At 40.1% G+C, this 15,309-nt stretch overlaps 1 protein-coding gene across 4 annotated transcripts in view; it reads left to right on the forward strand.

The window, feature by feature from the left end:
* Positions 1–15,309, forward strand: part of LOC127446451 (septin-9-like) — a 127,538-nt gene that overhangs the window by 96,577 nt on the left and 15,652 nt on the right. For 3 of the 4 annotated variants that reach the window (XM_051707361.1, XM_051707362.1, XM_051707363.1), the window contains 4 exons: positions 2,563–2,736; positions 7,258–7,386; positions 7,535–7,616; positions 8,758–8,895. In XM_051707361.1, coding sequence (XP_051563321.1) covers positions 2,563–2,736; positions 7,258–7,386; positions 7,535–7,616; positions 8,758–8,895 — 523 coding nt within the window. Of the gene's footprint in view, positions 1–1,305; positions 1,403–2,562; positions 2,737–7,257; positions 7,387–7,534; positions 7,617–8,757; positions 8,896–15,309 lie in introns of those variants that run through there. The other variant, XM_051707364.1, reaches the window with a different exon arrangement.

Consider the following 15,309-nt stretch of genomic DNA (forward strand, 5'->3'; position numbering starts at 1 on the left):
ACATTACTGATGTAAAAAACAGCACCATCACTGTTTGAAAAAAGTATTTTTGATTAAATCTAGACAGGCCCCATTTCCAGCAGCCATCACTCCATCACCTTATCCTTGAGTAATCATGCTAAATTGCTAATTTGGTACTAGAAAATCACTTGCCATTATATCAAACACAGTTGAAAGCTATTTGATTCATTAAATGAAGCTTAACATTGTCCTTGTGTTTGTTTTTGCGTTCCCACAGTACGCAATATACTGGCATGTCTTAAGGTCAATATTATGTCCAAAATGGCAAAAAAAGAATCAGCTTTCTTTAGAAACTCATCAGTCAATCAATGTTTTGAGGAATGAAGGGTATACCATGTTTGAAATTGCCAACAAACTGAAGATTTCATACAGAGGTGTACACTAGAGTCTTCAAAGACAAAGGACAACTGGCTCTAACAAGGACAGAAAGAGATGTGGAAGGCCAGATGTACAACTAAACAAGAGGATAAGTACATCAGAGTCTCTAGTTTGAGAAATAGACGCCTCACATGTCCTCAGCTGACAGCTTCATTGAATTCTGCCCGCTCAACACCAGTTTCATGTACAACAGTAAAGAGAAGACTCAGGGGTGCAGGCTTTATGGGAAGAATTGCAAAGAAAAAGACACTTTTGAAACAGAAAAAAACAAAAAGAAAAGGTTAGAGTGGGCAAAGAAACACATACATTGTACAACAGATAATTGGAAAAGAGTGTTATGGATCTTAACCCCATTGAGCTTTTGTGGGATCAGCTAGACTGTAAGGTGCGTGAGAAGTGCCCGACAAGACAGCCACATCTATGGCAAGTGCTACAAGAAGTGTGGGGTGAAATGTCACCTGAGTATCTGGACAAACTGACAGCTAGAATGCCAAGGATCTGCAAAGCTGTCATTGCTGCACGTGGAGGATGAGAACTCTTTGAAAGAGTTTAAAAAATTCAAATTGTAATAGTACATTTTCACGTTATTAATGTCCTGACTATACATCATGATCAGATGAATGCCACTTTGGTGAATTAAAAGTACCAATTTATTTTCATAAGAGCAAAATCTGTACATTATTGCAAACTTTTGCCCGCCAGAGTATGTGTTACTCATTTGTTTATTCACGAAATCACCATTGGAACATATGTGTATTTTTTCTTTTAGCTGTGCTTCTGTTCTTTGGTATGTTTTTGTACAAATGTCTAGACACGATGAAAAGAGGAAGCCACATTTTGTTGTTAAAAAGGAAAGCATAGCTATCTTGTCCCCTCCCACTCTCTCATATTGAGTTGTGTGTTACTCGCTGTCTCTCTCAGACACACATACTAAACACAACTTTCAAGCTATTGAACCGTCAATTTCATCAGCTTTGCAGACTAAATATTCTTTGTCTTCTGGGTAAGGTTGTGGTTTGATTTTTTTATTTTGCCATTTCTTTAGTGAAGTCAAAGATCAGGTGATCTTTCAAGAGATTTTATCCACAATGTGACTATATGAGTTTGAGGAAATAATTAAGAGCTTGATTAAAATATATTTTGCCTTTTGTGGCTATCATGTGGAACATGGGTGTAATAATGGTGAACTAGAAAAGAAATGTAGGACTTTGATGGATAGCATGTGTGTATGCATGCATGTTTATGTGTGTGTGGGCAGGTTTGGGTGGTTTATGAGGACATTTTTGTATGTTACAAACTGGTAATTACAAGGGTATTATGCTATAAATGTGGTTTATGAGGACATTTCTAGTGTCCCCATAATTAAAATCACTTTAAAAACATACTAAACAATGTTTTTTTGAAAATGTAAAGTTTTTTGTGAGGGTTAGGTTTAGGGGTAGGGTTAGGGTTAGGGGATAGAATCTATAGTTCATACAGTATAAAAATCATTATGTCTATGGAGAGTCCTCATAAGGATAGCCGCACCAACATGTGTGTGTGTGTGTGTGTGCGTGCGTGCGTGTGTGCGTGTCATGAATCTGAGATAACCGTTTTTACTGTTGTGGGTTTTCTTCTCTACTTTATTTCCTTGTGCTCTCACATCCAGGCTCACTTTAGAAACATATCAAGGCAATATTTAAAACTGGTGTTGAACAGAACATTTGGCCTAATTTAGTGCAACCAAGAACCACCAGGTTCATTTTTAAATGAGTTACCATCACTTTCAAAGTCAGAGGTACAGATTTACTATTTGATAGTAAAAGAAACATCATGTGAACATTGCTATTTGGTTTGGTTTGTTTGACCCATATGAATTGGGCCACTTAACCTAGATGAAATGGTGCTGTTAGTGTCATGCCACCTTTGTGCCACTTCTGGGGGCAGTGTTTTAGCACAGCAGTTTACAGACCATTTAAGGGTCTGCTTTTACTTGCAATAAGCACATGCAGAACAGTTTAACTGGACGAAGAGTAATATGAAAGCATGTGTGAGGTGTTTACTTTGACACTGATCATGTCATTTAAAATTGCACTTGCAAAAATACTCAAGCCAAAAACTTGTTAGATACCACTATAATGTTAACTCTCCTCTGTCTCTGTTTTACTCTCTAATTGTCATAAGGGCCAGAGGTAATCACAAGTTTGTACGGCAGTATGGCAGACGCAGGCAAGACACCTGTGGCGCGGGGTGAGAAGAGCAGCACAGAGTTTGGCTATGTGGGTATCGATGCCATACTGGAACAGATGAGGAGGAAAGCCATGAAACAAGGCTTTGAATTTAACATCATGGTTGTGGGTGAGTACAGATTGTGTGTGTGTAAATCTTGAGGTTAAATGGTTCATCAACAATATGAAATCTAAAAATTATCAAATTTTAGTACTTTAATTTTAATATTTTTTACTATTAATTTTAATATGTTAACATGAAAAAACAAAACTAAACATACTTAAAACTATTTATTAACATTAAGTAATCATTCATTTCAAATTTGTGAGGCTGTGGTCAAAAATTCCTTGTTTGGGAAGGTCTGGTTGGTGAGCAAATATTGATTTCAAAACCTCAACTAGTAAATCAAATAGATTTTTGAAAAAGTTCTTTGAAAATTCATATAAACAGATGAACATTTTAACATTTTAGGGCTATTGTTTTCAAATGAGAAAAACTGAGGAAAAACATTTAAAAGATCTTTAAAAAAAATGTATGACTACATTGAAAAAAAACAACTTGTTAATGTAGATTTTTCAATTTCCATGAATAATACATTTAAAACTAAAAAGGAAATTTAAATTCTTCTTCTTTCTATCTTTCTTTTTAACCTTTCCATTCAGAGAAGAATGAGCCTTTCCTTGCCCTGAAGAATGATACCAAAGTTGTGAGCTTGCTGTGTGATTTGAATGTGATGAGAGTGTTTGCCGCAAAATAGCGCAAAAACAACACCTTTCTATTGCATTGTGTTGGGCTGAACAATCAATTGGAAAAATTTCAAAATCAATATATGACCTTGTGCGATTTATTAAACCGTTGCTATTTAATCAAACAGTCTGCATGCGCTGCTCATGCGCAGCTCTGTTCTGAGCACACGTGTGGCTCATGATACAGTGTTTTCAGAGCGGTTCTCTGCTCGCTCCACGAATTTGCTTCATTAGATTCAGTTTGGTAACGTGCGCTGAGAGTGTTATATTCACAGCGCTCCAAATTCACTAATTGGCCACTACAAATTACTATACAAATCTAAAATAACACTATGACATCAAGTTTTTGTTGGCAGAAGTGGAGATGAGAGAATTTCACCATATTTGGAATGAGGCGCTCATTCAAAGACTATTGTTAATGCAACTTCACATAGAAGGTTTCTGCAGTTTTCTGCCAAAATAAAGGTCTGAGGGTTACCAATGCCGCATACAAGTTAAGAAATTATTACAGAAATATTACGTATAATATTATATATATAATATTATATGTATAATAATGATAATTATAATTATAATAATAATTGTTATTATAATACAATTGTAATAAATGTCTGTAATGTCTTAATATAGTATTATTATTATTATCTGTATTGTGATACAATGATATTGTATTCAACATTGTATTGCTGGGTTTCCAAAAAAAAAAAAAATGTCCCCATCACACAGTGCCATCTGATGAATCCTTGACTGAATGAACTCACTGAGTCAGTGTTGTTCAGTGTTCATATGACAACGTGTAGCATTAAAATGTTACTATAATATAATATAATATGATATAATATAATATAATATAACAGTTATACTATCATAGTTATTTTCTATAAGAATTATATTATTGATAAGGGGGGTGGGGGAAGCTGAATTCTGTAGGAAACACTGTAGGAAAATATTGTGTATCAATACACAATATTTATATAATATCTTCAAACATGTGACTAAAGATTTTAGGCAGGACCGCAGCCTTTCTGACTTAATAATAGGCTACAGGGATAGCATTCCACTTTGGCATTAAAATGTTTGGTTCACACTACCACCCCTGGAGTTCGCGAGTTCGAATCCCAGGGTGTGCTGAGTGACTCCAGCCAGGTCTCCTAAACAACCAAATTGGCCCGGTTGCTAGGGAGGGTAGAGCCAATTGGGATTACCTCCTCATGGTCACTATAATATGGTTCTCGCTCTCGGTGGGGCATGTGGTGAGTTGGGCGTGGATGCCGCGGTGGATGGCGTGAAGCCTCCACACGTGCTATGTTTCCGCGGTAACGCACTCAACAAGCCACGTGATAAGATGCGGGGTTTGACGGTCTAAGACACGGAGGCAACTGAGATTCGTCCTCTGCCACCCGGCTTGAGGCGAGTCACTACGCCACCATGAGGACTTAGAGTGCATTGGAAATTGGGCATTCCAAATTGGGGAGAAAAAGGGGAGAAGAAAAATAAATAAAATGTTTGGTTCACATGTGCGAATTGTGGATTTCACATGTGATTTAGTATTGGGCTAACATAATAAATATTTTGAGAATTCACTGGCTCATCATTTTCAAAGTCTAAAGATTTTTTCTGCAGCGAAATAATTTGCATAAATCCAGTTGGATCAGACACAATCGAATATCTGTGCCTAAACTGTACTCATGTGCAGTGATTTCAGTTAAATCATTTGGAAGTGCCATATAAAATAAAAATGATTAATGCTAGTTGAGGAGCCATGCTTTAGTTGATTGCAATTGTGGACAAAGCTTAAAGGAAGGTCATGTGTCACGTGGAGGAGGAGTCAGGAAGCGCATCACAGACCAAGCGCCGTTCACAAACCAAAACAGTCCAAAACAATTTCAAAACAATATAATATAAAATAAAAAATAATTTCCAAATAATAATAATGTAAACAATGACACGCTTCCTGACTCCTCCTCCACGTAACGCGTGACCTTACCAACGAGCTTACATCATCTCTCTCATGAGAGCATGTCACAGAGATGTACGGAAGCTAACATTTGTAGTTAAAAGTATATAAGTATTGTTTTGTTTCTCAAAATAATCAATCGTTTGGGTTCAGAAGAACTTTATTTGTCTACTGGAGTCGTGTGGATTATTTTGATGCACCCTAAATATGCATTTTGCACCGTCAAAAAATGGAGGACATTCACTTGCATTGTTTGGAGGAGGAGGCCTGAAATGAAATCCTAAAAGTCTTAAATTCTGTTTTGATGAAGAAAGAAACTCAGATGCATCTTGGATGGCCTGAGGGTGAGTAAATAATCAGCAAATTTTAATTTTTGGGTGAACTATTCCTTTAATTTACAATAAATAACATATACCGATAAGCCAAAACATTATGCAGGAGAAATGGGCAAGAGTAAAGACCTGAGCGACTTTGACAAGAGCCAAATTGTTATGGCCAGACGACTGGGTCAGAGCATCTCTGAAACGGCAAGGCTTGTGGGGTGATCCCAGTCAGCAGTGGTGAGTAGCAGGGCTCATCAATGCAATGTGCGAGGACAATGAAGGCTATCCCTTCTGGTCAGAACCGACAGAAGGTCTGCTATGGCACAAGTCACAGAAAATTGTAATGATGGTTATGGGAGGAATGTGTCACAACACACAGTGCTTTGCAACCTGCTGTGTATGGGGCTGCGTAGACACAGATCAGTCAGACTGCCCATGATGACTCCTGTCCACCATTGAAAGAGCCTACAATGGGCACGCAAGTGGCGGAACTGGACCTTGGAGCAGTGGAAGAAGGTCGCCTGATCTGATGAGTCCTGTTTTCTTTTACATAACGTGGACGGCCTTCTACGTGTGTGCCATTTACCTGGGGAAGTGATAGCACCAGGATGCACTGTGGGAAAACGACAAGCCAGTGGAGGGAGTGTGATGCTCTGGGCAATGTTCTGCTGGGAAACCCTGGGTCCAGCTATTCATGTGGACGTCAAACTGACATGTGCCACCTACATAAACATCGTTGCAGACCAGACACACCCCTTCATGGCAATGGTATTCCCTGATGGCAGTGGCTTCTTTCAGCAGGATAATGTGCTCTGCCACACAGCACACATTGTTCAGGAATGGTTTGAGTAACATGATGAAGAGTTAAAGGTGGCCTCCAAATTCCCCAGATCTCAATCCGATTGAGCATCTGTGGAATGTGCTGGACCAACAAGTCCGATCCACGGCGGCTCCACCTCTCAACTTACAGGACTTGAAGGATCTGCTGCTAATGTCTTGGTGGCAGATACCACAGGACACCTTCAGGGGTCTTTTAGAGTCCATGGCTCAGTGGTTCGGCACTGTTTTGCCAGCACACGGAGGACCAACAGCATATAATGTTTTAACTCCTTAGGAGTTAAGATGCAATTTATTGCCCAAGGAGTGAATTGTTTTCAGTCACAGGCCCAATAATATGTTCAACAATCACACAAAATATGGACAGTTGTTTTGTCTCTTTGTTGCTCTGCTAAGAAAAATTGTTCCAAAAGTAGCCAAAGCGAGATCAACTGTTGTGTGCCGCCAAGAAACGGACAGATTGACAGCCTGTCTGAAACGCAGACAAGAGGAGTGATACAAACAGTGTAGCATCCCAGTGCTGTTATACTAAATATCAGCACTCTTGAAATGCTGTTTGTCCAATCAGATTAGAGGACGGGAACTAACTGTTGTAGAATTGTAAATACATATATATATTAGGGCTGTCAATCGAGTAACATTTTTTATCGAATTAATTACATGGTGTGTGTATATATATATATATATATATATATATATATATATATATATATATATATATATATATATATATATAATATTATTTTTATTTTTTAAAACAAAAAAATAATTCTCTCCATGTTTGCAGGTCAGAGTGGTCTGGGTAAATCCACGCTGATGAACACACTTTTTAAATCTAAAGTGAGCCGCAGATCTGTGATGACCACAGACGAAGAGCGAATCACCAAGACCATTGAGATCAAGACCATCAGCCATGGTAAATAGACCTTCACACTTACAGAACAGAAACTGAAACACCTTATCCATTGAGGGTCAAGTCATATTTCAACAGTTCTCACTGTCTCACCAATTTAGATATGTGCACATTCAGTTCCTCAAACTCCAAACTCTTTTTTTTTATACAGACATCGAGGAAAAAGGAGTGAGAATGAAGCTGACCGTCATCGACACACCAGGCTTTGGTGACCAGATAAACAATGAGAACTGGTAAGTGTCGCCTTATTTACCAGTCAGTGCTGATACCTGCTATGAAACACTCTGGCTGATGTATCAACCAGATGTACTACAGTGGCCAATAGAGGGGCTATGCTATTATGCAGTACATGTCCTCATGAGATGTGTTTATACATTTCAGATAAAATATTAAACTCACAATTTTTAAACATGGAAATCATGTTAGATAGTTTCATCACAAAAAACACAATTTTTATAATTAAATGAAAAAATTTTAAATGTTTTAACTGCTTTGATGTGAGTGAATGTTACCATTTTTGCCATGCCACTATGTGCTATGCACTAACTTCTACAATGAAAATCTGGCAACTGAGCAATGGAAATCTGTTTGGCATCCTGTAGTTGTTTTGCTTTTAATACCTGTAAATAACCATATTTTAATTAATAAAGTTTAAACACCTAAACACCACTCTCATATGTTCTTGATGAGCATTTCATTTCAAAATTATTGGCATGAATAGTGAGTTGGTCCTCCCAGCTTCCACCCTTCTGAGAAGGCTTTCCATGTTCCAAGATGTTGGGGCCAGGCATGTTCCAAGTTAGGCCAGGCAATGATGTTAGGTGATTAGGGCCTGGCTTGCATTTGGGGTGTTCATCCCAAAAGTGTTCAGTGGGGTTCATATCTGGGCTTTGTGCAGGCCAGTCAAGTTCCTGCACACCAGACTCACTAAATAATTTCTTTATGGACCTCGCTTTGTGCACAGGAGCACTGTCATGCTGAAACAGAAAAGGGCCCTCCTTAAACTGTTGAAACAATGTTGGAATCACAGAATAATCTAGAATGACACTGGATGGTGTAGCATTAAGATTTCTCTTCATTTGAATCACTGGAATAGCCAAACCTGTTAATTAGAAGGGAATGTGCACATATTTTTGGCAATATAGTGCATTTCTGAAAGTCTGATATGCCCTTTTATAGAAGTACTTCTTGGAATTACATCACAGGAATTTTCATTTTTTTAAAGTTACAGAGCTCAAAAGTATTGCATAACAGGAAGGACCTATATTATACATAGATTTTAAATATTACTAATTCAACTAATTTTTTGATAACATGTAGACCTTTTCAGATCTCATGTTTCCTGTCATCTTTGTCTGTTTAATCTGTTTACAGCTGGCAGCCCATCATGAAGTTCATTAATGCACAGTATGAACAGTATTTACAGGAAGAGATCAACATCGACAGGAAGAAGAGGATTCCAGACTCACGAGTCCACTGCTGCATATACTTCATTCCTCCCACCGGACACTGGTGAGGCAGACGCACACAAACATTCACATAAACAAACAGACATAGGTGGACTCATACTTACATATGTAGACATGCACACCTATTTACTCACAAATACCACATCAGTTAAGTCAGTTAAAACTCAAACAAATGCCAAGCACTACCAAGCAAATTTACATTAAGTGTTGCTGTGTTGTTGTTGTTTTTTCTTTTCTTTTTTTTTTTTTTAGATATGTGAAGGTCTGATTGAAATCTGATCTTGATTTCGTAACTGCAAGGCTGTTTGAGAGGCTTTTTAAACATTACATAAAGGAGTTATCATGTATGCCGGGTACTTTTTGGCTTCTCTTCCTTCACTATCCAGTCCAACTCATTCAACTGATAATTTAAAGTCCCCCCTGTAGTGCCTTGACGAGCGCAGTTTTCTTTGGCCTGTTGATATATTTTCTTACTGAAACATGAAGTTTGGGGTGGGAATTGTTGAACTGCTCATGCCTTTTTAAAGAATAGCCCATTGGTTTTAGTTTACATCGCAAAGCCACACACACATAGACACACATATACCCCTGCTGCCTCTCATGCCAGAGCCGGTGTTCAGCCAAGGAAACTAAGAAGCAATCTCAATACAGAGTCCGACAGCTTTTCCACTGACTTAAGAACCGAAGGATGATCTAACTTACCACGTTACTACAAAACCAGCCCACACACACAGCGTATCGCAGTCTTTGCTTGCTGGAGTCGCTGTGCAAGTCAATGCAGATGAATGAGAAACAAATGAATAAAAGATCACAATATACAGTATCAATGTTTTGAATCACAATACACTAAACATAAAGAATAAAGAACACCTACTTGTGCTGTATATCCCCAAAAACGCCTGCATTAAACATATGAATATGCGTCAGCAACTTTCCTCACATCCAGCGCCCGCGTGCATGTTGTATTCAGAGGTGATCATCCCTATGCCCTATTCCCTTCAAAGACAATTAACCTCCAATGTGAGAGCTTCAGAGGGGTGAAAGGTGATAACAGTCATTCACAACACACTTTTTAAGTGATTCTTATTGACAGGTCGGTTTGGAATGACCCTACAGCATGGATTGTGCTCCCTTTGAAGTGCCCTGCAAAAGCCCTGTGTACACATGCAGTGACTTTATCGCTTGATGTCACTAGTCTTTGTACTGTGGAGTGGGCGTTCCTATTGCTGTTGCTCTAACGTTGTTGGTGGACTGCACATCTGGTCATATCTTGTAGAAAGTATCCCTATTTAACAAGGGATAATTTTTCTTGTCCCTAAAATGCACATTCTGCAGTTCAATGCATCATATCATTAATAAGATGAACTATCAATGTAGGAATCAAACTCACTCAGTCTGCTGACAATTTCTGATAGAATAATAGAATATTTCATTATATCCAGGTATATGGTTACAGACAAATCATACAGAGTAGTGAAATCACTCAAAATCAAATCACTTTTATTGTCACACAGCCATATACACAAGTGCAATGGTGTGTGAAATTCTTGGGTGCAGTTCCGATCAACATAGCAGTCGTGACAGTGATGAGACATATACCAATTTACAATAACATCAAATTAACACAGCACAATTTAAAGTCTAATGTACACATAATTACACACAACACAATATACAAATAATAACATACACTGTACAGTATACAATACACACAATATAGATACACATTATTCAATAAAAAAAAAAGTATATATAGTATATATAGAATGTACAGTAGGTTATAATGTACTGTATTGACATTCAGGCTGTCGGTTGATAGTAAGTTGTTAAGAGAGAATATAATATAATAATAATATAATTTATGACAGTCCGGTGTGAGATATAAGTGTAAGAGTAATAAAGTGCAGTGCTGATGTATTTTGATCGTGGGAGATCAAGAGTTCAAAAGTCTGATTGCTTGGGGGAAGAAGCTATCATGGAGTCGGCTGGTGTGGGTCCTGATGCTGCGATACTGCCTGCCTGATGGTAGCAGTGAGAACAGCCCATGGCTCGGGTGGCTGGAGTCTCTGATGATCCTCCGAGTATATATGTCCTGGAGGGAGGGAAGCTCACCTCCAATGATGTGTCTGGCAATTCGCACCACCCTTTGCAGTGCTTTGCGATTGTGGGCTATGCTATTGCTGTACCAGGCAGAGATGCAGCCAGTCAGGATGCTCTCTACAGTGCAGGTGTAGAACCGTGTGAGGATGTGGCGGTTCATTCCAAACTTCCTCAGCCTTCTCAGGAAGAAGAGGCGCTGATGAGCCTTCTTCACAACGACTTCAGTGTGGATGGACCATGTGAGTTCCTCAGTGATGTGGACACCCAGGAACTTGAAGCTGCTGACTCTCTCCACTGGTGCTCCATTGATGGTGATGGGACTGTGTTCTCTGTCTTTTCTTCTGAAGTCCACCACAAGCTCCTTTGTCTTACTGACGTTGAGGGAGAGGGTTGTGCTCCTGACACTAGTGTGTCAGAGTGTGCACCTCCTCTCTGTAGGCTGTTTCATCATTGTCAGTGATCAGACCTACCACCGTCGTGTCATCAGCAAACTTAATGATGGCATTGGAGCTATGTGTTGCCACACAGTCATGTGTGTACAAGGAATACAAGAGTGGGCTGAGAACACAGCCCTGTGGGGCTCCAGTGTTGAGGGTCAGTGATGAGGAGATGTTGCTGCCTATTCTACCCACCTGGCGTCTACTTGACAGGAAGTCCAGGATCCAGCTGCACAGCGAGCTGTTTAAGCCCAGAGCCTGGAGTTTCTCATCTAGCTTGGAGGGCACTATGGTGTTGAATGCTGAGCTGTAGTCTACAAACAACATTCTCACATAAGTGTTCTTTTTTTCCAGGTGGGAGAGAGCAGTGTGTATTGTAGATGCAATGGCATCATCAGTGGAGCGGTTGTTGCGGTAAGCAAACTGCAGTGGGTCTAGAGAGAGAGGCAGCACAGAGCAGATGTAATCTCTGATTAGTCTCTCAAAGCATTTGCTGATGATGGGGGTCAGAGCAACAGGACACCAGTCATTTAAGCAAGTTATTTTTGATTGCTTTGAAACATGCACAATGGTGGATGTTTTAAAGCATGTGGGGACTACAGACAAAGAGAGGGAAAGGTTGAAAATGTCCGTAAAAACACCAGCCAGCTGGTTCACGCACGCTCTGATGACACGGCCCGGAATGCCGTCTGGGCCCGCGCCTTTGCGGATATTCACCCGTCGGAAGGATCGGGTTACATCCGCTACAGAGACGGAGAGTGAACTAACCTCTGTAGCTTCGGCCGTGACAGCTCTCTCTGCGAGGGCAGTGTTATTTCACTCAAAACGAGCATAAAAAGTATTTAGCTCATCCGGGAGAGAGGCAGCAGTGTTCATTGCGGAGTTTTTATTCCCTTTAAAGTCCATGATGATGTTAATTCCCTACATGCTTCTAGAGTTGGTGGTGTTAAACTGTCCTTCAATCTTGTTCCTGTACTGGCGTTTTGCTGTTCTGATGGAGGGCATAACTGGCTTGTTTATGCTCCTCCACATTCCCGGAATTAAAAGCGGAGGTCCGCACATTAAGTGCCGCGCAAACATCGCTATTTATCCATGGCTTCAGGTTCGGATAGATCCGTGTTGTTCTGGTCGGAACGACGTCCTCCACACACTTTCTGATGAAACACATTACGCTATCAGCGTAAAGCTGGATGTCGTCATCAGAGGTGGACCGGAACATCTCCTAGTCCGTGTGATCAAAACAGTCTTGTAGCGTAGAGTCTGATTGGTCCAACCAGCACTGGATCGTTCTGAGGGTGGGTGCTTCCTGTTTCAGTTTCTGCCTGTAAGCGGGCAGAAGCAGAATGGAAGAGTGGTCCGATTTGCCAAATGGTGGGCAGGGGAGGGATTTGTAGCCATCCCGGAAGGGAGAGTAGCAATGGTCCAAAACCCGGTCCCCTCGTGTGTTGAAACTAATGTGCTGGTGGTATTTTGGTGCGATTGATTTGAAACTGGCTTTATTAAAGTCCCCGGTCACAGTGAACGCGGCCTCAGGGTGCGCGGTTTCCTGCTCACTTATACTCCCATACAGTTCCTTGAGTGCCCGGTCTGTGTCGGCTTGTGGGGGAATGTACACAGCAGAGATAATGACCACTGTGAATTTTCTCGGTAGCCAGAATGGTCGACACAGAAGCATGAGAAATTCCAGACCAGGAGAGCAGAAACACTTGATAGAATGTATGTTCCTCTGATCACACCAGGATTTGTTGATCATAAAACATACACCACCACCTCTGCTTTTACCTGAGAGGTCTTTCGCTCTGTCTGCTCGGTGCACGGAGAACCCCGCTGGTTCAATGGCTGAGTCTGGAATCTCCGCAGACATCCAAGTTTCCGTAAGGCAGATAATGCAGCAGTCCCTCGTCTCTCGTTGGAAAGAGATCCGCGCTTTCAGCTCGCAGAGCTTGTTATCCAGAGACTGAACATTTGCCAGTAGAATACTGGGTAGTGGGGGTCGATTTGCGTGGCGTCTTACTCTGAGAACGCCGGCTCTGTTTCCCCTTTTCCTCCTGCGTTTCTGCGTCCGGACTGCCCAGACAAAGGGCTCCGCTTGCGTGTTTGTAAACAGCGGGTCGGCATTGAGGAATTTGAAGTCCGGTTTACGGTGTGAGATTGCTGAACCAATGTCCAAAAGTGTTTGTCTGTCGTAGACAATAAGGCAAATAACATCCAAGACAAAAAACTTAAGAATTGTAAACAAAACAAACAAAACACTACCATGTTGTGTCGGAGCTCGCAACGCAGCAGCCATACTCGGCGCCATCTTGAGTCCACTCAGAGAAACTTCTCTGCCTAGTCTGCACTCGACTCCATTATCTCAAAGGAGATGGGTGACGTGAGCTCCACTGACACCCTTTTCCACTCCTATCTGTTGTTGCTCCTGAAAGTTGCTCCTCATTTGCATAAAGTTAAACTTTTCTCAACTTTCTCAAGTTGCTGGACACACCCACATCTAGTCGCCAGAGGTCGTTGTCGCTTTTGTTGAAGTCGCCAGCTCTCATTGAAAATTAATGAGATGTAGTCACTTTGATGCTGGAAGTCGCTGCATGTGTGTATGGGGCTGATGGCATCATCAGCGTGGGTTAGAACACAGCCAGAAATGCTGAACAGTTGCAAGAAATTTACAAAGCCAAGACACATCAACATGGGCATTGCATGGTCCTGTTGTTGTTTTTTCTTTGTTGTAGGTATGTGTGTATCTATGAAGGAAAAAGAAATAGGTTTCTATCTCTGAGTGTGTGTTGAGGTGTCTGCACACTGTTATTAGACATGGCCCTTCCTCCCTGTCTCACAACAGCTGGTGCTTGTACAGATATCTCAACAGCTGCTCGTCTCGCATAAATTGAGTCACACACAGACTTCAGTTCCTACATTTGAAATTTCCTGGAAAAAGTCAAGGAAATAGCCCCTTTTACCTCAAAAGCAGGGGTAAGAACCAGCAGGGACCTACGGTTTTAGTTCAATAATATTCTGTATGTTAGTATATTGTGATTCAAAACTGTGATAGAGTATAATGCCATTTATTACTCGCTTGTTTCTTATTTATTTTCATTGACTCGTTCTGAGTTCACGTTTTGGTCGTAACAATTTTTTGTAGACATAATGCCTAAAAATATTTTCTCACACACTTGCTCTGAGTAGTGCTTACTTTTTCTTAAAAATTATTCATGTGAAAAATGTAACAAAAATATATATTTATCGTTAGAATATATATACAGTATGGTGAGGTTAAATATTGCAATACTTTGAAATATTTTCCCCCACCTCGACTTGAAAGCCCCATCACTCTCTTTCTATCTCTCTCCCAGTATGTTCACTATATATATACATTACTGTTTTGATAATAAAGACCTCTGTGTTCTGATAGTCAGACTGTCTCATACATTCCAAAAATTCTAAGAATTGGTTATTGTTACTTACTCATCCAGTTTTCATAGACTTCAAAGAAATATACAATACCTGCCATGATGTGACATGTGGCAGAAATTCCTACAAAAGATTCTTGTGCTGAATTTTCAATGTTTTATTTTTTTGTTTGTTTGTTTTTTTACGCTGAGAGACCAGTTACACACACACAGTGCCAAAGATGGATATTTCTTCATTTAGATACTATGCCATAATTTCATACTGAGAAGATCTTGTTAAAAAAAGACTAAACCCTGAATATTAAGTAACACAAGTGGTATGTTTTAGCATGTAACATTAGAGATATGTACTTATGTTGTCAACTGCCTTCAGGGTAGTTTGAGCATTAGACAGTTAGACCGCAATATCACAGTAAGCATTTGGATTTTCCTCCAATGCATTCAAATTTCTTTTTAATTATCATGTTTTCAGCAGAGTACAAACAATCTATAAACCCTGTAGTTGGCCAATCAAAT

This window comes from Myxocyprinus asiaticus, chromosome 9, assembly GCF_019703515.2.
Source record: "Myxocyprinus asiaticus isolate MX2 ecotype Aquarium Trade chromosome 9, UBuf_Myxa_2, whole genome shotgun sequence".
NCBI lineage: Eukaryota > Metazoa > Chordata > Actinopteri > Cypriniformes > Catostomidae > Myxocyprinus > Myxocyprinus asiaticus.